This window comes from Girardinichthys multiradiatus, chromosome 12, assembly GCF_021462225.1.
Source record: "Girardinichthys multiradiatus isolate DD_20200921_A chromosome 12, DD_fGirMul_XY1, whole genome shotgun sequence".
Lineage (NCBI taxonomy): Eukaryota > Metazoa > Chordata > Actinopteri > Cyprinodontiformes > Goodeidae > Girardinichthys > Girardinichthys multiradiatus.
In genome coordinates this window covers 373,998-401,365 of record NC_061805.1, presented here as the reverse complement: position 1 = coordinate 401,365, position 27,368 = coordinate 373,998, and the positions used below count along the sequence as shown (strand labels likewise).

The 27,368-nt window shown below is 41.3% G+C and overlaps 1 protein-coding gene and 1 long non-coding RNA gene across 2 annotated transcripts in view; one reads left to right on the top strand and one right to left on the bottom strand.

Annotated features, from left to right (window-relative positions):
* The window catches only part of npr3 (natriuretic peptide receptor 3), a 59,151-nt gene extending 36,818 nt beyond the window's left edge, over window positions 1–22,333 (top strand). The window contains exons 3-8 of the mRNA XM_047380340.1: window positions 6,479–6,654; window positions 10,340–10,475; window positions 15,306–15,400; window positions 15,500–15,626; window positions 15,703–15,787; window positions 21,089–22,333. Coding sequence (XP_047236296.1) covers window positions 6,479–6,654; window positions 10,340–10,475; window positions 15,306–15,400; window positions 15,500–15,626; window positions 15,703–15,787; window positions 21,089–21,200 — 731 coding nt within the window. The 3' untranslated portion in view covers window positions 21,201–22,333. The remainder of the gene's footprint in view (window positions 1–6,478; window positions 6,655–10,339; window positions 10,476–15,305; window positions 15,401–15,499; window positions 15,627–15,702; window positions 15,788–21,088) is intronic.
* LOC124877261 lies at window positions 17,445–21,076 on the bottom strand. Its single transcript, XR_007040485.1, has 2 exons — window positions 18,728–21,076; window positions 17,445–18,571 (listed from the first exon to the last, which is right to left on the bottom strand). It is a non-coding gene; the product is annotated as an uncharacterized LOC124877261 (long non-coding RNA).
* Window positions 22,334–27,368: the final 5,035 nt, after the last annotated feature.

The window sequence follows — 27,368 nt, the reverse complement described above, 5'->3', positions numbered from 1 at the left end:
TTGAGACTCCGACTCAAGTCCCACTTAAGTTGGAAAAGTAAAAAACTTCAGACACGACGAAGACTTGTGCCGTTAAAACTTGAGACTTGACTTGGACTCCTAGTCTGAGACTCGAGTTTTATTAACAGTTTTTCTTTCATGTAATGAAGAGTGAAAGGAAGTATGTGAGCTACAGACTGTAACTGCTGCACATGTTTTACTGTGAAAGGAGGCATTTGATTATTAGCCAGTGACAATGATGGATTATGGGATGTTAATGGCTCATAATTATCTGTTCATGTTAGCTGTTGCTTCATCATAATAACCATATGAATGTCTCTCCAAATGAACGCTGTAAAACGTACAGTGCCTTGTGAAAGTACTCAGCCCTCTTGAACTTTTCAACCTCTTGCCACATTTCAGGCTTCAGACATAAAGAAATAAAATTCTAATTTTTTGTGAAGAATCAACAACAAGTGGGACACAATCGTGAAGTGGAATGAAATGTATTGGATGTGTCAAACTTTTTTAACAAATAAAAAACTGAAAAGTGGGGCGTGCAATATTATTCAGCCCTTTTACTTTCAGTGCAGCAAACTCACTCCAGAAGTTCAGTGAGGATCTCTGAATGATCCAATGTTGTCCCAAATGACTGATGATGATCAATAGAATCCACCTGTGTGTAATCAAGTCTCCATATAAATGCACCTGCTCTGTGATAGTCTCAGGGTTCTGTTCAAAGCGCAGAGAGCATCATGAAGACCAAGGAACACACCAGGCAGGTCTGTGCAAGCAATCATATTGAAATGGAAGGAGTATCAGACCACTGCAAATCTACCAAGACCCGGCCGTCCCTCTAAACTTTAATCTCGAACAAGGAGATGCAGCCAAGAGGCCCATGATCACTCTGAATGAACTGCAGAGATCTACAGCTGAGGTGGGAGTTTGTCCATAGGACAACAATCAGTCGTACACTGCACAAATCAGGCCTTTTTGGAAGAGTGGCAAGAAGAAAGCCATTTCTCAAAGATATCCATAAAACGTCTTGTTTAAAGTTTGCCACAAGCCACCTGGGAGACACACCAAACATGTGGAAGAAGGTGCTCTGGTCAGATGAAACCAAAATCGATCTGTTTGGCGTAAAAGCAACACAGCTCATCACCCTGAACACACCATCCCCACTGTCAAACATGGTGGTGGCAGCATCATGGTTTGGGCCTGCTTTTCGTCAGCAGGGACAGAGAAGATGGTCAAAATTGATGGGAAGATGGATGGGTCCAAATACAGGACCATTCTGGAAGAAAACCTGTTGGAGTCTGCAAGAGACCTGAGACTGGGACGGAGATTTATCTTCCAACAAGGAAATGATCCAAAACATAAAGCCAAATCTACAATGGAATGGTTCACAAATAAACGTATCCAGGTGTTGGAATGGCCTAGTCAAAGTCCAGACCTGAATCCAACCAAGAATCTGTGGAAAGAGCTGAAGACTGATGTTCAGGAACGCTCTCCATCCAACCTCACTGAGTTCGAGCTGTTTTGCAAGGAAGAATGGACAAGAATTTCAGTCTCTCGATGTGCAAAACTGACAGACATCCCCCAAGCGACTTGCAGCTGTAAATGCAGCAAAGGGTGGCGCTACAAAGTATTAACTCAAGGGGGCCTAATAATATTGCACGCCCCACTATTCAGTTTTTTATTTGTTAAAAAAGTTTGACACATCCAATAAATTTCATTCCACTTCATGATTGTGTCCCACTTGTTGTTGATTCTTCACAAAAAAATAGAATTTTATATCTTTATGTTTGAAGCCTGAAATGTGGCAAGAGGTTGACCAGTTCAAGGGGGGCGAGTACTTTCGTAAGGCACTGTACCTTACCGCAGACATTTCTAGCTGTTAAGCTAGCTACAACTTGACACTTCACACTATTGTAAAAACACTCACTAAAAGCAGTCCAGCCCGAGTGGGCTTCCAAATCCAATCAGAACCAACTCCTTGTCTAAATCCCAGTGTGTGAGCCATGATTCTGTGAAGGCAACAAAGTTTTTCTAGCTTGGAACTGAGTCCACATCTGAAGCTTATCCAGCTTGTTCCGGATGGACTGCACATTTGACAGAATCAGTGTGCTGCACTGGAGAACAAGCAGTTTTTGGCTTTTATTTCAGTTCATATGTTTCATCCTTCGCTGTACTCCCCTTCTTTTTCTCCTTTTCCTGTGAGAAAATTCATTTAACTATAGAAACTCCTTAGGAAAATTTGTTGTCTGGGGCTTAAATGCCCCTGGTAGGGTCTCCCATGGCAAACAGGATCTAGGTGACGGGTCAGACAAAGAGCAGTTCAAGACGCCTTCATGAGGACTACACAAACGAGGCACGTGATGTCGCCCGGTACGGCGAAGCGAGGGTCCCACCCTGGAGCCAGGCCTGGGGTCGGGACCCGTCGGAGAGCGCCTGGTGGCTGGGTCTCGCCTGGCGGCGGAAGAAGGTGGAGACCTCGGCGACCTGATCCCTGGATGCTTAGGCTGGCTCTAGGGACGTGGAATGTCACCTCACTGGGGGGAAGGAGCCTGAGCTTGTGCGGGAGGTTGAGAGATATTGACTAGAAATAGTCGGGCTCACCTCCACGCACAGCGTGGGCTCTGGAACCCATCTCCTCGAGAGGGGTTGGACTCTGTTCTACTCTGGAGTGGCCCACGGGGAGGGGCAGCGGGCTGGGGTGGGTTTGCTTGTTGCCCCCAGCTCAGGTGTCTCGTGTTGGGGATTACCCCAGTGGATGAGAGGGTCGCATCCCTGCGCCTTCGGGTTGGGGAGAGGTCTCTGATTGTTGTTTCGGCCTATGGGCCGAGCAGTAGTGCGGAGTACCCGGCCTTCTGGGCGTCCCTGTTGGGGGTCCTGGATAGTGCCCCTCCCGGGGACTGCATTATTCTGCTGTGGGACTTCAATGCCCACGTGGGATCTGAATCTGAGTGGTGTTTCATTATTGGACTTCTGTGCTAGTCACAGATTGTCCATAATGCACACCATGTTCAAGCATAAGGGTGTCCATCAGTGCTCTTGGCACCAGGACACCCTAGGCAGGAGGTCAATGATCGACTTTGTTGTCGTATTGTCTGATCTTCGGCCGCATGTTTTGGACACTTGGGTGAAGAGAGGGGCTGAGCTATCCACTGATCACCACCTGGAGTTGAGTTGGATCTACTGGAAGAGGAGAAAGCCGGACAGACTTGGCAGGCCCAAGCGCGGTGCCTGTCGCGGCGACAATCCCTGAACCCGGTGGTGGACACCGGCAGTAAGGGACGCTGTCAAGTTGAAGAAGGAGTCCTATCAGCTGTGGTTGGCTTGTGGGACTCCTGAGGCGGCTGACGGGTACCGTGAGGCCAAGCGTGCCGCGGCCCGGGCTGTGGGAGAGGCAAAAACCCGGGCCTTGGAGGAGTTTAGTGAGGCCATGGAGAAGGAATACCGGTTGGACTCAAAGTGATTGTGGCAAACCGTCCGGCGCCTCAGGAGGGGGAAGCAGTGCTTCGCCAACACTGTTTACAGTGGGGGTGGGAGGCTGCTGACATTATCGGGCGGTGGAAAGAGTACTTCGAGTATCTCCTCAATCCTGCCATCATGCATTCCCTGGTGGAAACAGAGGCTGGGGACTCAGGGGTCATCACCCAGGCCGAAGTCACCGAGGTGGTTAAAAAGCTCCGCGGTGGCAAGGCTTCGGGGGTGGATGAGATCCGCCATGTGTACCTCAAGTCTCTGGATGTTGTAGGGCTGTCATGGTTGACACGCCTCTTCAACATTGCGTGGCGATCGGGGACAGTGCCCCTGGACTGGCAGACTGGGGTGGTGGTCCCCCTTCAAAAGAAGGGTGACCGGAAGGTGTGTTCCAACTACAGGGGGATCACACTCCTCAGCCTCCCTGGTAAGGCCTACGCCAGGGTATTGGAGAGGAGAGTCCGGCTAACAAGTGGCTCCCACTTTGCTGGTCTTACACTGCATGTTTCCCCCACTTGAAAAGGCAGCTTGCTTCAATAGGATTCTAACTGGATTTCACTCAATGACCCAGAAACAATTTTTCTTTTCCTCCTTTCCTTTATTTTTAAAGTTCACAGGTGGTCACAATAGGTGAAAAACCTTAAACACAAAGAAAACACAAGAAGGGTTAAGCAAAAACCCAATAAACCACATTTAACCATGATCAAAATAAATATTTAATAAATACAATTTAAATGATTATGAATCATTCTTGAAACTAAGTATAACATCCCAAATTACACCCCAAAATCAAACAAATATATTTAAAGCATTAAATATCAGTTTCTACATATATTCAAGTACAGTCTGCAGCTCACCGACTCCTTCCTTTCCTTGAAACAAGCTTTCTCAGTCCTGCAGTGTCCATTTTCCAGCACCTCTCTCACACATCGTTAGCAGCTCATGTGTTAGAGAGTTCCTCCAAACAATTTATTTAATCATCTCCACCTGGAGAAAACAGGCTGCTGCCACCAGGGTGGGAGACACACCCAGACCTGCATTCAGCCAGAAAGGGGCGGGGCCTGAAGCTCAGCTCAACACCGGCCAATAGTCGAACCTCGGCTTCAGGAGGAGCAGTGTGGTTTTCACCCCGGCCGTGGAACACTGGACCAGCTCTATACCCTCTACAGGGTACTCGAGGATTAATGGAAATTTACCCAACCGGTCCACATGTGTTTTGTGGACCTGGAGAAGGCATTTGACTTTGTCCCTCGTGGTGCCCTGTGGGGGATTCTCCAGGAGTATGGAATCGGGGGCCCTTTATTAGGGGCCATCCGGTCTCTGTACAAGCGGAGCAGGAGTTTGGTCCGCATTGCCGACACTAAGTCGGACCTGTTCCCGGTGCATGTTGGACTCCGGCAGGGCTGCCTTTTGTCCCCGGTCCTGTTCATAACTTTTATGGACAGGATTTCTAGGCGCAGCCAAGGGCCGGAGGGGGTCTGGTTTGGGGACCAGAGGATTTTGTCTCTTCTTTTTGCAGATGACGTGGTCCTTCTGGCCCCCTCTAGCCAAGACCTACAGCATGCACTGGGGCGGTTCGCAGCCGAGTGTGAAGCGGCTGGGATGAAGATCAGCTCCTCCATGTCAGAGGCCATGGTTCTCGACCGGAAAAGGGTGGCTTGTTCTCTTCAGGTTGGAGGGGAGTTCCTGCCTCAAGTGGAGGAGATAAGTATCTTGAGGACTTGTTCACGAGTGAGGGGATAATGGAGCGGGAGATCGACAAACGGATCGATGTGGCAGTAATGGGGACACTGTGCCAGTCCGTTGTGGTGAAGAGAGAGCTGTGCCAATAAGCGAAGCTCTCGATTTACCGGTCGCTCTACGTTCCTACCCTCACCTATGGCCATGAACTTTGGGTCATGACCAAAAGAACGAGATCCCGGATACAAGCGGCTGAAATGAGCTTCCTCCGTAGGGTGGCCGGGCACTCCCTTAGAGATAGGGTGAGGAGCTCGGCCATCCGGGAGGAGCTCGGAGTAGAGCCGCTGCTCCTCCACATCGAGTGGAGCCAGTTGAGGTGGCTCAGGCATCTATACCGGATGCCTCCTGGATGCCTTCCTCGGGAAGTGTTCCAGGTACGTCCCACCGGGAGGAGCCCAGAGGACAGCCCAGGACACACTGGAGGGACTATGTCTCCTGGCTGGCCTCCCCCCACAGGAGCTTAAGGAGGAGTCTGGGAAGAGGGACGTCTGGGCTGAGTCTGCTGCCCCCGTGACCCGGTCCCGGATAAAGCGGAAGACAACGAGTATGAGAATCATAAGCAGTTGCATCCATCCATTGTCTATACCTGATTATCTTTGCAGGGTCACTGGGGTTGGTGTCTATCTCCAGTCATGAGGTGAGAGGTGGGGTACACCCTGGACAAGTCCCTAGCCCATCACAGGGCAACACAAAGACACACAGGACAAACAACCATGTACGCTCACTCTTGCTCCTGAGGTCGTTTAGGAAATCTTTGGACTGTGGGAGCAAGGTGGAGTATCCAGAGAGAAAAACCCACACCATGTGCGGGCAGAACAAGCAACCTCCATGCAGAAAGGCCTCAGGTCAAGACTTGAAACCAGAACATTCTTCCTGAAAAAATTAAGCTTTATTTCTCAAGGCAGAAATTTATTTTGTTATAAGATAAGGTAATTATTGCATAAATTACTCAGGTTATTTTTGTCTGATGCTACAATTAGTTTGATGACCTTGAAACATGTAACTGTGGCAAAAAGAAAAAAAAAAGAAATCATCTGTATGGGAGCAAATATTTTTTAATAGCATCCAAGTCACAGTATCATACTGTTTGAGAATGTGAACAATGTAGATAGTTTAACTTTTTACCTACAAGCACTCTTTTACAAGAACCATTTTTTCTGAGTGCGGCTGTTTGAACTAACCATAGATTCACTGATTTTAGCCTGATGAGTAATACATCCAGCACTGTATTCGTTAAAACAATAATGGTTATCACATATTTAAAACTTTCCAGGCAATGGCTCTTGGAGGAGAGATGATGAGTTTGATGATGATGCAAGGCAAGCCTATTCCTCCCTGAACACCGTGACACTACTCAGAACAGTCAAGCCAGAGTATGAGAACTTCTCCATGGAGATGAAAAGGTCCATAGAGGGACTTGGCCTATATGACTGCAATGACTGTGGACATGTACGTATCTCTGTCTGTTACATGCTAAACAATTTTCACATTCTTATACACACAACCTTTTGACATGGTATCATGAATTGCAATATATTGGGTAGTACTTTTATTTTTTAGCTGTAAACAGAAATTAGAGCTACAGCGAAAATTAAATCCAAGAAGGCCAGAACAGAGTGGTTCAGTTTTATCTGAAAGCTTCTACTTCTCTGCCAGAGTTGTTTTCCACAGTAGAATTTTTAAATTGTCATGTTTTTATCCTTTTTCTTGGCATTAAAATTATGAGACTCAGGGTAAGACTCCACTAAACTACTCCAGTTCATCTGGTCAACTGTAACACCTCTTTACTGTGTAACCCCAACGATTGACTTCAGATCGGCATTTGTTAGACTTGTAATTGGTTTTCATTGTGGGAATGTGGATAACAAGTGTTTCAAAATGCATAAACATTGTATTTGCATCAAGTATTTCAAAAAAACTCAAAAGGACTATTTTAAAGGTTTAGCTTTCACAGAAACTGAACTACCTAAAATTAAACCAAGTTCATTTTAGAAATTAAATAGGTTTTAGTTTTATAAATTAGCATTGTAATATGTCAGCCTCCAAAGAGAACCAGCTCTTGACTGTGGTTGTATTTTACACTTTGAACTGCCCAGAGAAAGCTTTTTGTCAGAAGCTGTCCGACAAGCATCAGGGGATGAACCAAGACAACTGCCATTAATCCTTCACAAGAAAAGCATTAAGTTTATATGCTGTGTTTTAAATGTCAAATAGCATCCTTTAAAGCTAATTAAACTATCTTACAGTATCCACTCATAAAAGCACTCAATCTCAGCACATTGTCTTTGTACTGCAGATTGGAAGTAACCCATGTCATATGTTTTCAGCTAACAAACAGAAATCATCTAATTAACTTGTGCTCATAAACACACTAGAATTGATTTGCTGGGTGTACTATGAGAAATGCAGTACAGATACAGATTAAGCAAATACCTGATACCTTTGAAAAATATAGTTTTTAAGTATATGCTGTTTCCCAACATACACTGCCTGGCCAAACAAAAGTCACCACCTGGATTTAATGAAGCAAATAGGTTTGAGCCTCCCATTGGATAATTACTGCATGGGCGATTATATTTCAGCTGGCAACACGTTATTTAACCCCAACTGGTGCAATGAGTTGCTTCTCCTTTCTTAAACAACCATGTTGAAAGACACATCCTGTTTTCATGGAAAAGATGTCAGTCTGTTTCAGAAGGGTCAAATCATTGGCAGGCATCAAGCAGAGAAAACATCTAAGGAGATTGCAGAAACTACCAAAATTGGGTTAAGAACTGCCCAACGCATTATTAAAACTGGAAGGATAGTGGGGACCCATCGTCTTTGAGAAAGAAATGTGGCCGGAAAAAAATCCTGAATGATCATGACAGTATTCTTTGAACAGAATATACTGAATGACCAGGTTATTCCATCAATGGATTTTTTCTTCCCTGATGTCACGGATTGTATCTACTGTTGTATCAGGAGTTCGCTGTTTGATATATTTAAAAGACTACTAGGCACAGAGAAAAACATATTTAAAATAGGTAGCAAACTGCAACAGCGAACTATAGTAACTTCAGCTTTTTATCTGCATCTTTTGTGACCTAAACGTTTTGGGATTTCTCTATCAAACATTTGGCTTCGCCCCTCCTTGAACCGCCACCTTAACGTGGTGGAGGGGTTTGAGTGCTCGAATGATCCTAGAGGCTATGTTGTCTGGGGCTTAAATGCCCCTGGTAGGGTCTCCCATGGTAAACAGGCTCTGGGTGACGGGTCAGACAAAGAGCAGTTCAAGACGCCTTCATGAGGACCAAAAAATTAAGGCATGTGATGTTGCCCGGTATGGCCTGACTGGCCCGGGTCCCCACCCTGGAGCCAGGCCTGGGTTCAGGACTTGTTGGAGAGCACCTGGTGGCTACGTTGCTCCTCGCGGGACCCCACCGGGCCAAGCCCAAACGAGAGATATGAGGCCATCCCCCAGTGGGTCCATCACCTGCAGGGGGAGCCACGAGGGACCAGTGCAAAGAGGATCGGGCAGCGAACCAAGGTGGAGACCTCGACGGCCCAATCTCCGGATGCTTAGGCTGGCTCTAGGGACATGGAGTGTCACCTCGCTGGGGCGAAGGAGCATTAGCTTGTGCGGGAGGTCGAGAGATATCGACTCTAAATAGTCGGGCTCATCTCGGTGCACAGGAGGTTTTGTGTTGTATTTGTTTGTTTCCTTGTTAGGCAATGTAAACAGCCCATGTCATGTATTCACTCAATGCGCAGAATTTTCATAGTTACGTCTACCACTATTGTGCAGAAAATACAGTAGCTTTTCTAGGTGATGCTGGGCCCCTCTGGTATTTCTGCCCCTTTTCCACTGGCTCTATTTATGTCGATGTGGCCAAAAGCTGGTATATACGAGGAGCGTATACCAGGGGCGACAGTCCTGAAACTGGTGGGTTGCCGGTTCGAATTCCTGCTCAGTCTCAGTCGTTGTATCCTTGGGCGAGACACTTTACCCTTCTTGCCTGCAGATGGTGGTCAAAGAGCTTTGGGACACCGATTGTATGGCAGCCTCACTTCTATCAGTCTGCCTAAGGGCAGCTGCGGCTACAATGTAGCTCATTACTGTCAGTGCATGAATGTGTATATGAATGGGTGGATGACTGATTGTAGTGTGAGGAAATTTGGGGTCCTCTGATTAGATGAAGCACTATACAAGTGCAGGCCATCTGTAGTTGTGCAGCAAATTCTACTTGCATTGTATTCTGGATTTGGTGTTTCAAAGCTTTCATAGCTCCCACACCCTCGGCTTATAGTTATATTCATTGAACTAGCTGGTAGACTCTCATTCCAGTAGTTTAAATTCTTTGTTGTTATTTATATTAATATTGACATTTTTGCTGGTGGATTGTAAAAAGGTTTTATGTACAGCTTCAAAATAAAGAAAATGTATTGACTAGAGCAGAGGAGTTGGTACGTTATTTAAAACTGCATTTAAACTCATACAGGCTGTCTATTTCCTGATCTAAGGTTTATGACCGTTGCACTTCATAGTTAATAGGAACTGTAGCTTTGTCATTTTCAGTAATTGAACTCCTCTTATCCAATTCCCATGAAGGTTAGGGAACAATACAGGGTCACCAACTCCTAAAAGAGCTAATATTGGAGACATCAAATATTAGCACTGATCAATAATGCATTAAAACAATTTTATTTATTTGTTTATTTTCATTTATTTATTTATTTTTAAATTTTAGGGGACTAGTTTTTGGTGTAAACAGACACTGAACACCTCAACATTAGTAGCCTAAGGTAATTTGCAATGCATAGTTATGTGTATTATCACATTAATCATAGAGTTTCTATGTTCAGTTACGGGTCCATAAAAAGAAAACCACATATTATGTTTGCTTTTGGTTAAAATGGAAATTAAATAGTTTTTTACTTTTTATCCTACCCAGTAGTAATAACTCTCACAAAATGACGATACCAACTCGGAATACAAATAAAGTAGATCCACTAATTGCAGTTGCTGTATTTTTATGTTTTATGTCATGTATATAAGATAAATATAAGGTATTGTAGTAATGTAGTAATGTCCAAAACTAATCTAGTTAGATCACTTCCTGTTTTTGATTTTGCATATTTTGTTCTCTGTCAGGTTAATATGTTTGTTGAAGGATTCCATGATGCCATGGTGCTATATGCCATTGCATTACACGAGGGCATGAAGAATGGATACACAAAGAAGAATGGTACTGAGATAACCTCCCACATGTGGAACAGAACATTTGAAGGTAAAACACTCTCTTATGAAACTACAAATAAAACTGAGAAAGCTAACATAGAATTGTTAGAATTTAATCATAACTGTTTCATTTTTTATTCGTTCTTTTATTATCATCTTTTCATTTTAATTTCTCGTTCACGTACTCGTCGTCTTCCGCTTTATCTGGGACCGGGTCCCGGGGGCAGCAGACTCAGCAGAGACGCCCAGACATCCCTCTCTCCAGACACCTCCTCCAGTTCCTCCAGGGGGAGCCCAAGGCGTTCCCAGGCCAGCCGAGAGACATAGTCCCTCCAGCGTGTCCTGGGCCGTCCCCTGGGCCTCCTCCCGGTGGGATGTGCCTGGAACACCTCCCGAGGAAGGCGTCCAGGAGGCATCCGTTATTGATGCCCGAGCCACCTCAACTGGCTCCTCTCGATGTGGAGGAGCAGCGGCTCTACTCCGAGCCCCTCCCGGATGGCTGAGCTCCTCACCCTATCTCTAAGGGAGTGCCCGGCCACCCTACGGAGGAAGCTCATTTCAGCCGCTTGTATCCGGGATCTCGTTCTTTCGGTCATGACCCAAAGTTCATGGCCATAGGTGAGGGTAGGAACGTAGAGCGACCGGTAAATCGAGAGCTTCGCTTTTCGGCTCAGCTCTCTCTTCACCACAACGGAGTGTCACAGTGCCCCCATTACTGTGGCAGCCGCACCGATCCGTCCATTCTTCCTTCACTTGTGAACAAGATACTCGAAACTCCTCCACTTGGGCCAGGAACTCACCTCCAACCTGAAGAGGACAAGCCACCCTTTCCCGGTCGAGTACCATGGCCTCGGACTTGGAGGAGCTGATCTTCATCCCAGCCGCTTCACACTCGGCTGCGAACCGCCCCAGTGCATGCTGTAGGTCTTGGCTAGAGGGGGCCAGCAGGACCACGTCATCTGCAAAAAGAAAAGACGAAATCCTCTGGTCCGCAAACCAGACCCCCTCCGGCCCTTGGCTGCACCTAGAAATCCTGTCCATAAAAGTTATGAACAGGACCGGTGACAAAGGGCAGCCCTGCCGGAGTCCAACATGCACTGGGAACAGGTCCGACTTAGTGCCGGCAATGCAGACCAAACTCCTGCTCCGCTCGTACAGGGACCGGATGGCCCCTAATAAAGGGCCTCCAATTCCATACTCCTGGAGCCCCCCCACAGGGCATCACGAGGGACACAGTCAAATGCCTTCTCCAGGTCCACAAAACACATGTGGACCGGTTGGGCAAACTCCCATGAACCCTCGAGCACCCTGTAGAGGGTATAGAGCTGGTCCAGTGTTCCACGGCCGGGACGAAAACCACACTGCTCCTCCTGAAGCCGAGGTCCGACTATCGGTCGGACTCTCCTCTCCAATACCCTGGCATAGGCCTTACCAGGGAGGCTGAGGAGTGTGATCCCCCTGTAGTTGGAACACACCCTCCGGTCACACCCTTCTTATGAAGGGGGACCACCATCCCAGTATGCCAATCCAAAGGCACTGTCCCCGACCGCTACGCAATGTCTCCCGGAGGTGGGAGTTGAATACATTAATTTTAATTACTTATTTTTATTCTCCTTAATTATTTGTGTTCATTAATTATTTAATTACTTTTATGCCATTGCAATGTACCTTTCTTTTTCTTTTTTTCATGTACAGCACTTTGAATTGTCTTGCTACTAAAATGTGCTATATAAATAAACTTGCCATACCTTGCATATAAAATTAAGTTAGAAAATCTACACAAGATCAAAATTAAACTAATTGTGAAAAAACACTCACTGGCTGTAATATTAACAATGTGATTAAGCTTATAAAATGTGATATTACACAGCAGGTAAAATAAGTATTGGAAATTCATGGCTTCTCAGTTTGAACATCTCTTACTTGAAGGTTGTGGAAATTCATTCTCTGCTCTCTGAATGTCAGTTCTATTCATAGTTTTTCAATAAGATACATGTTAGGCAATTAACTGGGCCATTCTAGCAGTTTTACTTTATTCCTTTGAAACCAATTGAGAGTTTCCCTGTGTTGTATTTGGGACTTTTGTCTTGCTGTGAAATTCACACTTGTTTCATCTTCAGATTCTTATCAATTATCTCCTGGTACATTTCTCCAGAACCATAAGCTATTAGACATCTCACAGCATAGTGTTCAAACCTACCAACTTCAATTTTGGCATGGTATTTTGGGTTATTCTGCATAACCCATTCTTCTTCCAAACATGGTGTGTTCAACATCCAAAGGTGTTCATCTTTGGCCTCTTCTGACCAAACTATATTCTCCTGTATTTCACTGGCTTGCCCCATCCTGTGCTGCAAATTTTAAACAATTTTCCTTAGCAGTGGAGTCTTGAGCGGTGAGTGTTCATACATGCCATTATGTTTGAGTTTTTACTTATTGTTTTCATGAGAAAAATGGACCTGATTTCCAGGTCCTGCAAGCTCTCTGCGAGTGCTCCTTGGTTCTTTGCTACTCTTTTGATCATTTATTTGATTCCTCTGTCAGAAACGTTACGACAGGTAGCTTGCTGTGGTTGGTTTATGGGAAATGATGTCTTTTACCAATTACAGATAATGACTCTAACGACACTCAGTGGAACATTCAGAAGTTTAGAAATGCAGTTGTAACCTTTGGCATTAGTACGTTTTGCAACATCGAGACTTGTTTGTGAAGGTCTCTTTGCTCTTCATACCATTGCTCACCTGTGCAATGTATGCTAATGAAAAACCTTTAATAAACTTAATATTGTTTTGGACATAGCAGCCAGAATCATTTTGAAAACTGACAGACTTCAGCTGGTTTCTTGGTTTTCTATGACTTTGTGCACATAATTTTCTTCATGTGTTCAATACATCACTTGGGTTGTTGCCGACATCTGGTTTAAATTTTACGTGAGTGGCTCCAAAAGAAATATTAGGCTATTTTAGACTATTTTAGGCTGCTGAGTAAACACTAGGCACCTCAAATGTGCAGTAAAGTGTAGATTGAATAATTTTTTTTATTTCATTTTTATATTAAGGGGTTTGTGACGCAAGGGGATCACAAGTTGCTGTTGCCAATTAACACACAGGGAAATTATTAGGGATATTCACAAAAAGGAATTGAAGTAATTATTCTAACATTGGAAAGAATAACAATTATTTTTTTCTTCTGGTCTGATAATGTGTTCTGTAAATCTGTGCTAAAACAATATTTTATATTCCACCTCAGATGACTTTATGATGGGACGACTTACAGTGGCTTGTAAAAGTATTCATACACATTGAACTTTTCCACATACTATATGACTACATTTAGCCATTTGGAATCATCAGGCAGCTTCTGATCTGAAGGCAACTGGTTCCACTCAGAGTAAAGGGGGCTGAATAATCTTTCACACCGCACTTTTCAGTTTTTTACTTGTAAAAAAGATATACCACTTTTTGTTGGTCTTTTACATAAAAGTCCAATAAAATATATTTATGTTTGTGGTTGTAATGTGACAATATGTGGAAAGGTTCAAGGGGTATGAATACTTTTACAGCCACTGTATGTGTGCTGGTTGGTGTGCAAAAAGTGTAAAGATCTGACTAACATGGGGCACCAAAAATATAGTGAACGCCGAAACTTCTGAAACAGTGGATCTTTAACTGCAGCAGTTGATTGACTGTTTATTTATATTTATGTATCAAATATGATATTGATTTAATTAAATAACATATTTTTATTAGGGCTGCACGGTGGCGCAGTTGGTAGCACTGTTGCCTTGTAGCAAGAAGGTCCTGGGTTCAATTCCTGGCCTGGGGTCTTTCTGCATGGAGTTTGCATGTTCTCCCCGTGGGTTCTCACCGGATACTCTGGCTTCCTCCCACAGTCCAAAGACATGCCTGTTAGGTTAATTGGTAACTCTAAATTTCCCTTAGGTGTGTGAATGAGTGTGTGCATGGTTGTTTGTGTGTTGCCTTGCGATGGACTGGCAACTTGTCCAGGGTGAACCCTGCCTCTCGCCCATAGACTGCTGGAGATAGGCACCAGCTACCCCGCAACCCACTATGGAATAAGTGGTAGAAAATGACTGACTGATTTTTATTAGTCTTGGACCTACCCAAATCCAGCCTTCTTGAAGGGTACATTTTGTTTGTCATGGAGTCTTAACTGCACATTTCATGAAAGGAGAATATTTTCTATCTTAACCAAAGTTAGAGCTAGGATTAAATTTAAATTTATATAATTAAATCTTGATTATTTATTTGTTTGTTATATAAATTGAGTGTATGAGTTGGATCTGTTTGTTTTATAAAGTGCCCTGAGATTACATCAGTTGTGAATTGGTGCTAAACTGTATAAATACACTGAATTGAATTCAAAGACAATTAACAGCATTTATAATCAATATAAGGGAAACAAACTAACAATTATTAGTGATGCATCTCACCCACCGCCTTTAGTGAATTTCAGGGGTTTTAGATTTCTCAGCAGCAAGTAGCTCTAGAGTGATTAGTAAGATAAATAACACAGGGTTTCATACCATGGTGCTACCACATTTGTACTGAAGTGCTCTACTTTCTTAAATTTTCATACTTCAACCTTTTCACAAGAGAATGACTGTATGACTGACTATTAGTTTACTTTTCATTAGGATTGTTGGATTATTTTGAGCAGAATTTATTGTGTTTTGTTCAGAAATGTTCAAACCTAAAGTACTTTAAAAGGTTAGGGGTTTCGGTGGTTTTATGATATATGTACAAACGTACCTGGTAAAGGCAAGATCAGTACTGTTAATAAGCCTAGAAGTGACATAGGGTGTACTTTCTTTTTACAGTAAGGTATATAATGCTCTCATTTTTATGATAATGAATAGGAATTGCTGGCCAGGTATCCATAGATGTCAATGGCGATAGAGTTGGAGACTTCTCTTTAATGGCCATGACCAACATTGAAGCAGGTAGCTATGAGGTAAGCAAAATACCAAAAGTACAATAAAGTATTGAATCTTTTCTAAAAGATAAAAGGTGGTAACTGTGTGTAAAAGTAATATAGATTTCTGATTTACAGATGGTAGCCAACTACTTTGGGAAAAATAAAACCTTTCAGCTGTTGCCTGCCTTCAGCAGTGATCATTTCACTCTGGAAAGAAGACAGGAAGTTCCAGAAAAAGAAAAAGAAGTGGAAAATCATTCATGTAAATATATTTTCCTGTTCACAGAACTACTTTCATTGATTCATTTGATAGTGTGTAGCTTTTCTCTCATAATTAGGTGGACTGGGAGTATCAGCCTTAACTGGAGTCACGGTTGGAGCTGTTCTTGGAGCTGTAATACTGATAGCATTCTACTTTTTCAGGTAACAACACTACCTCAGCCCTGTCAGATGCTCAAGATAAGACATTTTATAACTTTAGTTACCTAAGAATGTTTGTTTTGTTTTAAATCAACAACATTTCTTTTATTTGAACTTATTTTACAAATTCCTACTAGTTAAAATGAAATCTGTCTGTGTAACCAACACAGACCAGACAACAGTCCCATTCAAACAATACTTTCAAGCCTTGTTTGTAACATGTAGTTCTTTCTTTGGTGTCAATTTGTGAAATAACACAGGAGTCAGGAATCGGTTGATAAAGTAGATCTTCACTGATAAATACCAATATTATGTGTCCACCCGACTGGGCAGATATGGGCAGGGTTCCTAAGGGCAAATTTTGGTCCAGGAGGGATGCAGGCAAAAACTGCAGCAGTTCGGAGCAGACGCAGGCTCAGGCCACAAATACAGTATGGACTGTTGGACAGAAACTGGCTCAGATACAGTGGGCCTGTGCAGGCTGATTCTGCCCTGATTTTCATGTCTTTTTTTATAATATAAAAACCTCCTGAATGTATATTATGTAGTATTCTGATTGAGTTATTACTGGGAGAAAAATGTTATGGGTTAACATTAGTTTGAAATAACAGATCCATTATTTTCATGTCATTTATCGTAGTAATGCAAGAGCTTACATTATTTTGTATAAGAGATTCACATTGAAATGAGCTGCCTGTAGAATTTCAAAGCAGATTACGAAGTGTTGGTTTTTAGATGTCTACGTGTTAAATTAGAACACAGTTTGGTTATTGTTCCAACATGCTATATCTGATTTTAACAACATATATTCATAGTTCGTTTGAATTATTAGAGGTTTTTACTTGTAGTAAAGATAGAAATATCTAAAAGAACTGATCTCTTTGACATCATGTAGAACGAAGTGCACATTGGTTGCAGGCGGTTGGCAGTGTACAGCACACGGCAGGCTTAAAGTTGACATGTCCAGCTGGCTCTGCAGGCTCTTTAATTTCTGCAGCTGTGGGACGACAAAACTTCAAATGCAGAGCAAAATGGATGCAGACCACTTGGCTGTGCCGTGGGATGGACGCAAAAGAACATTTTTAGTTGTCTTTGCCATTAATCCACTTTCACACGTCACATTGTGATACACAGCAGTCTGCCTTTTCAATAATCTCCTTAGACCAAGCATCTTTACTTTTTATCCCCTTATTTTTTGTCTTTTAGTCTTTTTTTGTCTGTTGTGCATTTGGTGGCCGCTTTGGAAAGAATCTTGCATCTTGTAAGCATTGACACACACACAGTTGGCACTTGTTTAAACATCTGGGCTACAAAGGTTGCCCGGGAACTGTGATATTAAAACCAAACCCTAACAAACCAGAAACCCATAAACTGGGTTTATAATTCGTGCAGAAATATATATCACACAAGTTTTTGCAATCATGGAAGCATAGATTTGCTCCTAGATGGTGGAAAAGTACAAATTCTGTTGTGGGACTTTTACTAACACATTTCTTGATTAATCAAAATAATCATGTTTCCTCCAAAAAAAGCAATTCATGTTTTACAACAAATTTTTCATATTTTCTATACCACTAAATGGAGTTTTGACAAAAATTCAATCTGAAAGACTCACCCCCTCCTCTGCTCCATCCAACGACTCCACCACACGTCCCCGCTCCAGCCAATTAGCATCGAGTCTGCATTTCCTCTTCAGCCAATCACCGTCCAAGGCTCCTCTTTGAAGATCTTCACTCACGGGCTTCCTCGCTCTTCAAGCTGAGCTGCGACCCTCCTCCTCCCCATCTCCACCATCTGGCTTCCTAGCTCCTCCAAATTCCCCTACCTCCTCAGGCCTCCACTCCACCACCAGTCGGATCCCAGGGTGAAGACATCTCTAATTCTGTTCATAAGTTGTTCATTCAATCTCACGTCATTCTCAGCGTTCGTGTCTTCCTCCGGGGTCTGAGCGCCAAAGAAATATTTGTAAATAAACTTCTCTAATTGCCTCCTGAGTGTCTTTTCATCGTGAGTCTTACAGGATAGAAATAAAATATAAACTAAGATTTGTACTTTAAATTATGTATAAAGTGCCACCACCAGCATGATAAAAACAAATAAAATGAAGCTCCTATTTTTGAATATTTATAATCTCAAATATGATGAAACTGAACTAGAAAGAAACAAAAACTCACCTCGGTTCAGTCATGAGTTAGAGTCCACAAAAAAAAAAAAACTTTTATCACACATTTCAGTTACAATGTGACAATAGAAACTAGAGCTGCACAATAAATTACAAATTTATTGTAATCTCTCCGTCACTGTATGCAATATGCATATTATGAAAAAATGCCTATACTACACTCTGTGATAGCGAAATATATTTTAATACAACAGATTCAGGGTCTTTATGCCTGTATTTATTTGGTGACACTAGATCAGTGCACCAAAAGAAGTTTTAGAAGGCAAAGAGTTGGGAAGGTGACCAATTTATTATGGAACTACAAATAAATAGTTTAATTGCCAAAACAGCAGATGTTGGCCAGAAGCAACTTTTTTAATAAATCCTTGTCGTTAAGATGGAAATAATAATGCTTTTTTTCTACTTTTTCCAATAGCTTGATAGATAACTCATTATCTTGGGTATATGTTTGTTACGAATGTTCCAGTTCCCAAACTTCCTTTCGAATCAGTGACCCACGATTCCACCTCTGAAAAGAGATTCCAGGGTACAAACTCTGGTTCAACTTGGGCATGGCAGGATGATTGTTTTTTTCTCCGCAAACTGCTCCAGTGGGCAGGTTGAAGCTGCAAACAGTAGTAGCAACAAGTATGGCGGTGAATACGAAAAAACCTACCATATAAATATTATTTATGTCTTCAAAAACACACGGATTTTATAACTACTAGTTTCTGTTATACTTGCAGATGCTAAACACATGCAAATGAAAACATTGTACATACCATTGTTCTCGCAGAGTTTCCAACTCAACTGTAGTTTATGCTCTCTGTTTGCATTAGAAGGAATGCTGCGCGCAGCTTAGCATGCTCCACTGCCTCGCTGCCACTCTTTCCCCTGCATTATGTAACGCTCTCTGTTGATGACTCATGCTTAGTTCCCAAAAGTGGCTCAACAAAACACCAAAGTTAAACGGCACCCGAACCAAACTTGTTCAAGAATGAGAGTTCTTTTGGTGGAAAAACACTAGTGTTGACTTTTCTGTATCTAGTGTAGATGTGTGTTTGTTTTAAATGTGATTGATTTATGCCCCTTTTTCACGGGCTCTACGACCGGCTCCACACAGCCCATTTGGCATTTCCATTACTGTTTTTTCCGGCCCAGTACCTGTTTTTGTGGTACCTTCTCCCGAGCAGATCCCATCAGGGCTGAGTCGGGACTGCATGTGACGTGAACAGACTGCTGTTCACTGATTGGTCATGGGACCACGAGAACGTTTTTCAGGTAGGTAGTGCAGGGAATAGTTATTAAAACTCAAAAGTGATTACAATAATAAGGCCAAAGCAGGTCAAACCAAAATATGTACAATTAAAAAACCATGCCTGGAGGCTAAAAGAAAAAAGACACATCAAATTTCTGAATTACATGCTGTATTTAATAACATCCTAAATCTGATCATACACACAATCATCTGTTCAGATGCACAATTTCCCCCAAAACACACAAAACAAAACCACCATGAAACAGCTCATGCAATAGTTCATATAGAAAAAAGAAAGTGTCTCTGAAATAAAAATCCTCTTGCGATATGACTGTGCACGATCTCTCAAAAACTCTAGGAAAAGTCCGGACAAAGGATTTGCTCACAAGCACTCAAAAATAATGCATGGAAAGTAATGTTGGGGCCCAAATACTGTATATACCAAAAAAAAAGAGAAAAGGAAACTTCTCACCGGTTCAGCTTTTTTGTTTGCCACCGGTGTTTTCCTTCTTCAGGGCTAGTAGATAATCTCCCAAAGATCCTTCTGTCAGCTAATCTGGTCAATGCTACATGTGGCAATGAATGACATAGAAGTCCTTGTCCTCTTTATTGCCATGGCTGAGACAAAAACGTCCTCTTAAAGCCCCAAATTTTGACTTCTTCAGGCAAACATTGGAGCATTACCAGTCCAAACAGCAGTTTCTCTCCTCTCCACTTCTCCTGCCACACCCCCACATGGCAAAACCCTGTGCTTATTTTATAAGTTGGGGCTGGGCTGTGGTCCAGATAATTATCCAAGTGGACCATTTTATACATAATGAATAAACATATACAAGACATTCGTTCGTCAAATGGGATGAAGAAACACTAGTTTGGGCTTCTGTAAATTGTTTACACTTTAACACAGGCAGTTAATGGGTAAAACGTGGGAAATAACTAGCAAACAGACAACTTGTCTAACAACAGAGCACATTCAGCAGCTTTAGAAATAGACAAAGCTTAAAGTAATTTTCTCCTGATCATCAGCAGGATCAGCAGCTTGTTCTGTCTTTTCAGCTGCCCATCATGCATGTTGCTTGTGCTGCTTTGGTTCAAACCAAACCTTACACATAATCCAAACCTCAGTTTACCCGGGCCTAACCTGAAGTACTCCTATACTTTAGACCACTTCAGCCTTTAAAAACTGTAATAAACCCCGGCTCATTAGGGGGTGATCAATCACTTGTCTTTTAGACAGTAGCGCAGGCAGAACTAGCCAATGACTGAAGCCAAAATCAGCTGACGCGCACACACACACACACACTGCTGCAGACTGCAAAAAGAGATTTAAAGTGATACAATTATTGATGTTAACAGATTATTTTACTTGACTATGTTGATTACATCAACAAACTGCAACACTTCTACTTGTGTTTAAAGAAGAGAAGGCATCATGGCGCAGAGGTGTAATGTAGGGATGTGTGGTGTGCAGTTAGCTGGCAATTAACAACAGAATCTTTTTGTATTTAAACACAGCATGTATTTTTGAAGTATTGTATATTTGAATGTTCAACAAAAGGATCTCAACAAGTTCATCTTCAAATATTATTTAGACTACAATGGTATGATGGAGATGTCCAAGTCAAATTTATGTGCTGCACTACACTTCAGAGCATCCAAGTTATACACCGAGTTGTGTTTTACTCTGATGCTTTGATTGATTTTGGAAAATCACACACCTCTGCAACACCTCGCTCATGTGTAAACAACTAGAAGGAGGTTGGCGATATCATAGAACTGTTGTGTGAAGCTGTTAAATCACAGACAGATTTTCTACCTTCTGACTTTAACTTGAAAAAATCATAATAATATCAATAATAATAATCATATATCTTCCGTTCTGCAGAAAAAACTACAGGATAACCATTCAGAGGCGCACACGAGGTGAAGAGCCTGAATCCATGAAGCATCATCAGTTACGAGAGGATTCCATTAGATCAAACTTCTCAGCAGCATAATCCACAGTGAGGACAAGTTCCTTACAGAGAAGCTTACCTGTGAATGTGGCCACAGAAGTGATTCCACGTCATCTACAATCTGACATTTCTGGTTTTATTCAGGACAGTGTTACTTCTTAGAACCTGGGACTGTTTTAACAGGTACACAACACCATCAGCTTAGATTTTTCTTCACAAAAAGACACAAAAATAAAAGTTAACTGCTGACCTGAAGAGTTTTCTTTTAAACAAATGCTTTCCTTTTCTTTTCTTTTTTTTTGTATTTTTCCGCTAATAAGGTTTTCAGTTTACTGTGACCTTATTGGAATAACGTTTTACTCACTGAGCTATTTTCCTTTTTATCCTGAAATGAGAGCTTTGCTTTATGCCATACAGGTTTGTACTTTTTAAATTTAAAATGAACTTTGATTTAGAAGTTACATTTAGGCTGTTTATCTTTATTTTCAAGATTTGTATTTATTTATTTATTTATTTTCTTTTTTTCTAAATAGGTAAATTTTACAGACTCCTGTATCATTCATTATAATTAAAAAAAGATTAGGTATTGAGATAATTTGGTTGTTTTATGGTCTTTTTTTATTTAATGTTCCAATCAGTTAATTGATCACAGCTTTGGTCATTTTTGTTCCACTAGCAAATAATAGAAAGAAGAAATTAATTTAGTTTTTCTGCTATGTTAAGAAGTTGGTCCACCAGTTAAGCAAACGTCCCAAATCTCCAGAAACAGCAGTAGAAAATACGGTGCGAGGAATAAAAGGGAAATAAGGAAATGTTCTAAAAAGAGAAAGTTATGCAGTAGTTGTGAGGCATCACAGTAAGAAGATTTTTGGCTTGAACTTTAGCTTTGAACTCTGGATGTGTGCTTTATTTGTTCTCCATGAGCCTGTTTGGGTTTTCTCTGGGTGCTCCAGTATCCTCAGCACTGTAAAACTGTGATTCACTGACAGTTACAGTACGCGGAGCTGTTTATCCCCAATGTTCTAAGACCCCACTCACCTTAACTAAAAAAACTCTGAAAAGTAGAAGAATGAGCAGATTTGAATAAAAAAAGAATACATTTGTGACTGAAAAATGTGGAAATAAAAATGCTAAATGATGGTGAAATGGTACAAGAAATATACTTTTTTGTATATTATATTTGTGTTCAAATTACTTAGTTTTTCTCTATAAATCCCACCTGTTATTTGTTTTTGTTAGATCTCCTTTTTTCATACCAATACCTTTTATACTTTCCCCTATTTCTTTATTCATCTCTCTACATGCTGGTGTTCATTCATTGCTCAGTTGAAGGATAAAGAGATGGCAGCATTTGCTCTCAAACTGCAACAATTCTAAATACTATTTTTCTTTTTTTTTAAATGCTGCAATTTCCTGCAGATAATGTAAGTTCTACAGTTTTGCTGAAAGGTTTGCATACACTCATCATTGACATGATGTTTTATTGATTTTCCCATTAGGGATAATCATAAAACCTTGACTTTTAAAAACAAGATTCATCACTAGCATATGGTTAACTCTCCCACCAAGACCACACATTTCTGTAGGCACCCTAAATCTGTCCTGATTTATGGCTGGTTCACACATTTCTTCTAGGGTTGGTGTTTAGGGCTTTGAGAAGGGCGTTCCAAAACAAGTGTCTGTGTGTGCATGTGTTTCAAATGAGAAATTTTAAATGTAAAGATGGAGTTTCAATCTTTTAACTTTGATTAAAACTTTGAAATTTGAGGTAAAGTCAAAGATTTTGGATTCAGTCTCACTCCAGTGCACCAGTACCGCTGGCAGTGAAGAAAAAGGACCACAGCATGATGATCATCTGACCTTAAGGTTCTTTTTAGAAGGCCTTTGGCTTATAAATTTGGGCAGCAGGAAACTTCATTCAAGCTTTAAGGTGTCTGTTTTGGACTAATGAGCTCTCTTGGTCTGGACACTCTCGGTCCATGGCAATGCAAAAAATTCGACACTGTGGACAGTAACATTGGTGTTCCAGCAGTATCCAATACATTGCAGACTTGAACCAGGTGGTTCCTGAGTTTTTCTTGAATATCATGATCAACATCATATTATCAGAGGGTAACTGTTTGGGTCAGAAATTGGGACAAAATCAGTGATTCCCACCATGCATTAGGTTAGATTTTGGAATGGTTAAAGCAGGCTAGCTTCTGTAACCACCTCTCAAAGCCCAGAAACCTACCCTGTGTAATTTGTGGATTCTGTTTAAAAGCCAGGATCCAAACCAGCCTAAACAAATATTCCCCAAAGAGTGGCCAAATATCCAGTCAGGATTCTGTCAGAAGCTTGTGAATGGCAATACAATGTGTGGCTGAGATTTCACCTTATATTAGTGGGGGTGAAGGCATATATTTCAGCCTGTGTGTATAAGTTTGACTGTATGCATTAGAGAAAATTCAAAATATTTTCAAACTTTGTTTTCTTGTGTTTATAGTACAAATTAAATACAGTTTATTACTGAAAAGCTCAAATTATTAGGGCATTCATGCCAACGGTGTGTGGATGCAAACGTCTTACTGGAATTGTAACACGTGACTGTTTGAGATAGACAAAAAAGCAGAGCCTGTTAGCTTTTTCTGTCAGACCTCGTTTTAGCGTAAGTGTAAAATACACTCTGACAAACCTCCTGGCAACCAGTAGCAGGCTAACACACGTGCTCTTCTCTGCCATATTTTCTAACTAAAAAGCTCGTACTGACTTAGCCTTCCACTGGAACGTTATAACTTCTAAACCTAGCGGCCCTTACAGCATGCTATATTTTGGTAGAACCATAAAGACACATGAAGGGAATGTTGAGCTAAACAATTAACTGAAGGTTATTTGTGGCCTGTGCTGACATTTCTATTTGTTTTGAATGGTTAAATTGTATACTGTAGGGAGCAGGGTTAAGAAAAAGAAAATAAGGTAAAAAAGAAAAATACATAAAGGGATTTACATACAAATAAGTATATTTTAAGAGCTAAAAATATATATATATTTCATGTTTTTACTTCTACATATTATTCCCAAATATTTATTATTTTTAAATATTTAGGATTTTCCACTTACTACTTTATTCTTTCTTTATATTTGTGTAAAATAATTAAAGTTTTTGTCTACCCACTGATTTAATCATTATTTTACCATCTCTTCCTTTGTGGTAAGAAACATTTCTTCCTATTTCCATGTGTTATAATATGCTGTCAATTAAAACCAGTGACTTCAATAAAAATGTGACTTTATTGGAACTATGTTTTTTTTTAAGTAAGTCAGTATTCAATAGATTGTTCATTTAGAATTTTTACAAAAGATTAAACAAAATAAATACAGCATTTCAAGCCAGCTCTTTCAGTTTTTTATTCCAGAAAAATATTCCAAAGACTTAACAACTTCATTGCATAAAAACATTTCATTCATTACATATATTCATTTTAATGACTGTATTATTTTGTCAGCTAAAGCAACTATGATTTACCTCCATTCCATCCATCCATTGTCTACCCACCTTATCCATCCAGTGTCATGGAGTGGGCTGGTGTCTAACTCCAGCAGTCATTGAATGAGAGGCAAGGATCACCCTGAACAGTTTGCCAGTCCTACCTGCATGTCAGTTATCTGTCCATTGTCTATTGCCATTTGTCCTTGCGGGGTTGTGGGGGGTTGCTGGTGCCTATCTGCAGGCTGCAGCTAAGCTGTAGATAGGCTCACCAGATGACCCCTGCATAGGGTGAGAGGTTAGGAACACCCTGGACATTAGCAATCCATCACAGGGCAACACAGAGATACACACTCATACCTAAAGGCAGTTTAGAATAACCAGTTAACCAGTCATGTTTGTGGACTGTGAGAGATAGCCGAAGTACCTGAAGAGAACCTCCGCATGCACAGGGAGAAGATGGAAACTCCATGCAAAGAAACTCCGGGCTGATATTCAAACCCAGGACCTTCTTGCTGCAAGCCAACAGTTCTAACAACTGTACCACAATACTTCTAATCCTGGGAGGTTCTCTTTCCTTTCACAAAGCAAAATTCAGCTGCTAAGGTAAAGTACGTTATAAATCCCAGTCCCACCCCAACAGCTGCCAACAGCTGGCATAAAACTAATTGACCCTCTTCATTAAAAGCCTGCATAGATTATCTTTACAGTACCCATATAGTTTGAAAATCAATATAAAATAGTCTGCTGAATGAAAGTTTTGTTCATTTCATAATGTTAAAGGAAAAACAGAAAGCAAGAGGTGTGAAGATAGTCACTTGAGTTCTTTAGTTACCTAATGTTTTACAGTCTTTTAAACACATAATTTCATTGATAATGTACCACCAAATATTCTGTTTTGCCCAATTCTGCCCAATTGTTATTTTGTTCTTGCCTCTTACTGAGAGTGAATTTTTGTTAATTAAATCTTTTTTGCACTTACCGACATGCTGCCTTCTAGTCTGCATTCTGGGGTCCTCTATCTCGCAAGTCCTAACAAATAAAATTGATTCTATTAAAAATAAAATAATTGGCATACTCCCGAACATGATTACTTTATCTTAAGTAAGTGAGACAACATTGGAAGTAACTGCAGAACCTGATCTGTGTTTGGACTGTTCTGATCCTGTGAAGCTTCCTGAGTTATCAGAAATATTAGCTTCATCTAAACCTTCAACTTGTATGTTAGACCCAATCCCAACCAAATTATTTAAGGAAGTGTTCCCTCTGATTACCAGCCCCATTTTAGATATGATTAATCTATCTTTAGTAAATGGATCAGAACCACAAGCTTTTAAGGTAGCTGTAATTAAACCTTTACTTAAGAAACCTTCGCTTGATCGAGATGACTTGAAAAATTACAGACCTATATCCAATCTTCCATTCTTATCGTAAATTCTTGAGAAAATAGTTTCTAATCAAATGTGTGAACATTTATACAGCAATGACCTGTTTGAAGAGTTTCAGTCAGGTTTCAGAGCTCATCATAGCACTGAAACAGCTCTGCTGAAAGTCACTAATGATATTCTTATGGCCTCAGATAATGGACTTGTGTCTGTTCTGGTTCTGTTAGATCTCAGTGCTGCATTTGATCCAATCGATCACAATATTCTCTTAAAAAGGCTGGAATATGCTGTAGGGATCAGGGGAACAGCGCTAGGCTGGTTTAAATCTTATCTGTCTGACAGATTCCAGTTTGTTCATGTAAATGATAAATCATCTTAAAACTCCAGGGTTAATTGTGGAGTACCACAGGGTTCAGAGCTTGGGCCAATTCTATTTACTATATATATGCTTCAAATAGATAAAATTATGAGGCAGCATGGGATATATTTCCACTGTTATGCTGCTGATATTTAGCTTTATATATCCTGATGAGTCCAACCAGTTAAATAGACTACAAGCATGTCTTCAACACATAAAAAGTTGGATGACTTTAATTTTTTTACTTCTAAATTCAGACAAGACCGAAGTTGTTGTCATTGAAAAAGAACCTGCTTAGTCAAATAATTAATGTGAATGACATTTAATTGACCTCGAGTAATAAAGTAAAAACCTTGGTGTTATTTTTGACCAGGACGTGTCATTTTCCATTCAATTCAATTCAGTTTTATTTATATAGGGCCATGCACAACACATGTCGTCTCAAGGCACTTTAAAAAGTCAACTCATTCAAATCATACAGATTTCAAGTCAGGTACATATATTCCAATTAATCCTAACTATCAAACAGTGCAGTTGGATTCAGTTTATTATTTAAATTGGTTAAAAGGTTTTTCTATCTAAGGAAACCCAGCAGGATCAGCTCCTCCAAGTCCGAGGCCATGGTACTCGACCGGAAAAGGGTGGCTTGTCCTCTTCAGGTTGGAGGGGAGTTCCTGCCTCAAGTGGAGGAGTTTAAGTATCTCGGGGTCTTGTTCACGAGTGAGGGAAGAATGGAGCGGGAGATCGACAGACGGATCGGTGCAGCTGCCACAGTAATGGGGGCGCTGTGCCGGTCCATTGTGGTGAAGAGAGAGCTGAGCCGAAAAGCAAAGCTCTCAATTTACTGGTCGGTCTACGTTCCTACCCTCACCTATGGCCATGAACTTTGGGTGATGACCGAAAGAACGAGATCACGGATACAAGCGGCTGAAATGAGCTTCCTCCGTAGGGTGGCCGGGCACTCCCTTAGAGATAGGGTGAGGAGCTCGGCCATCCAGGAG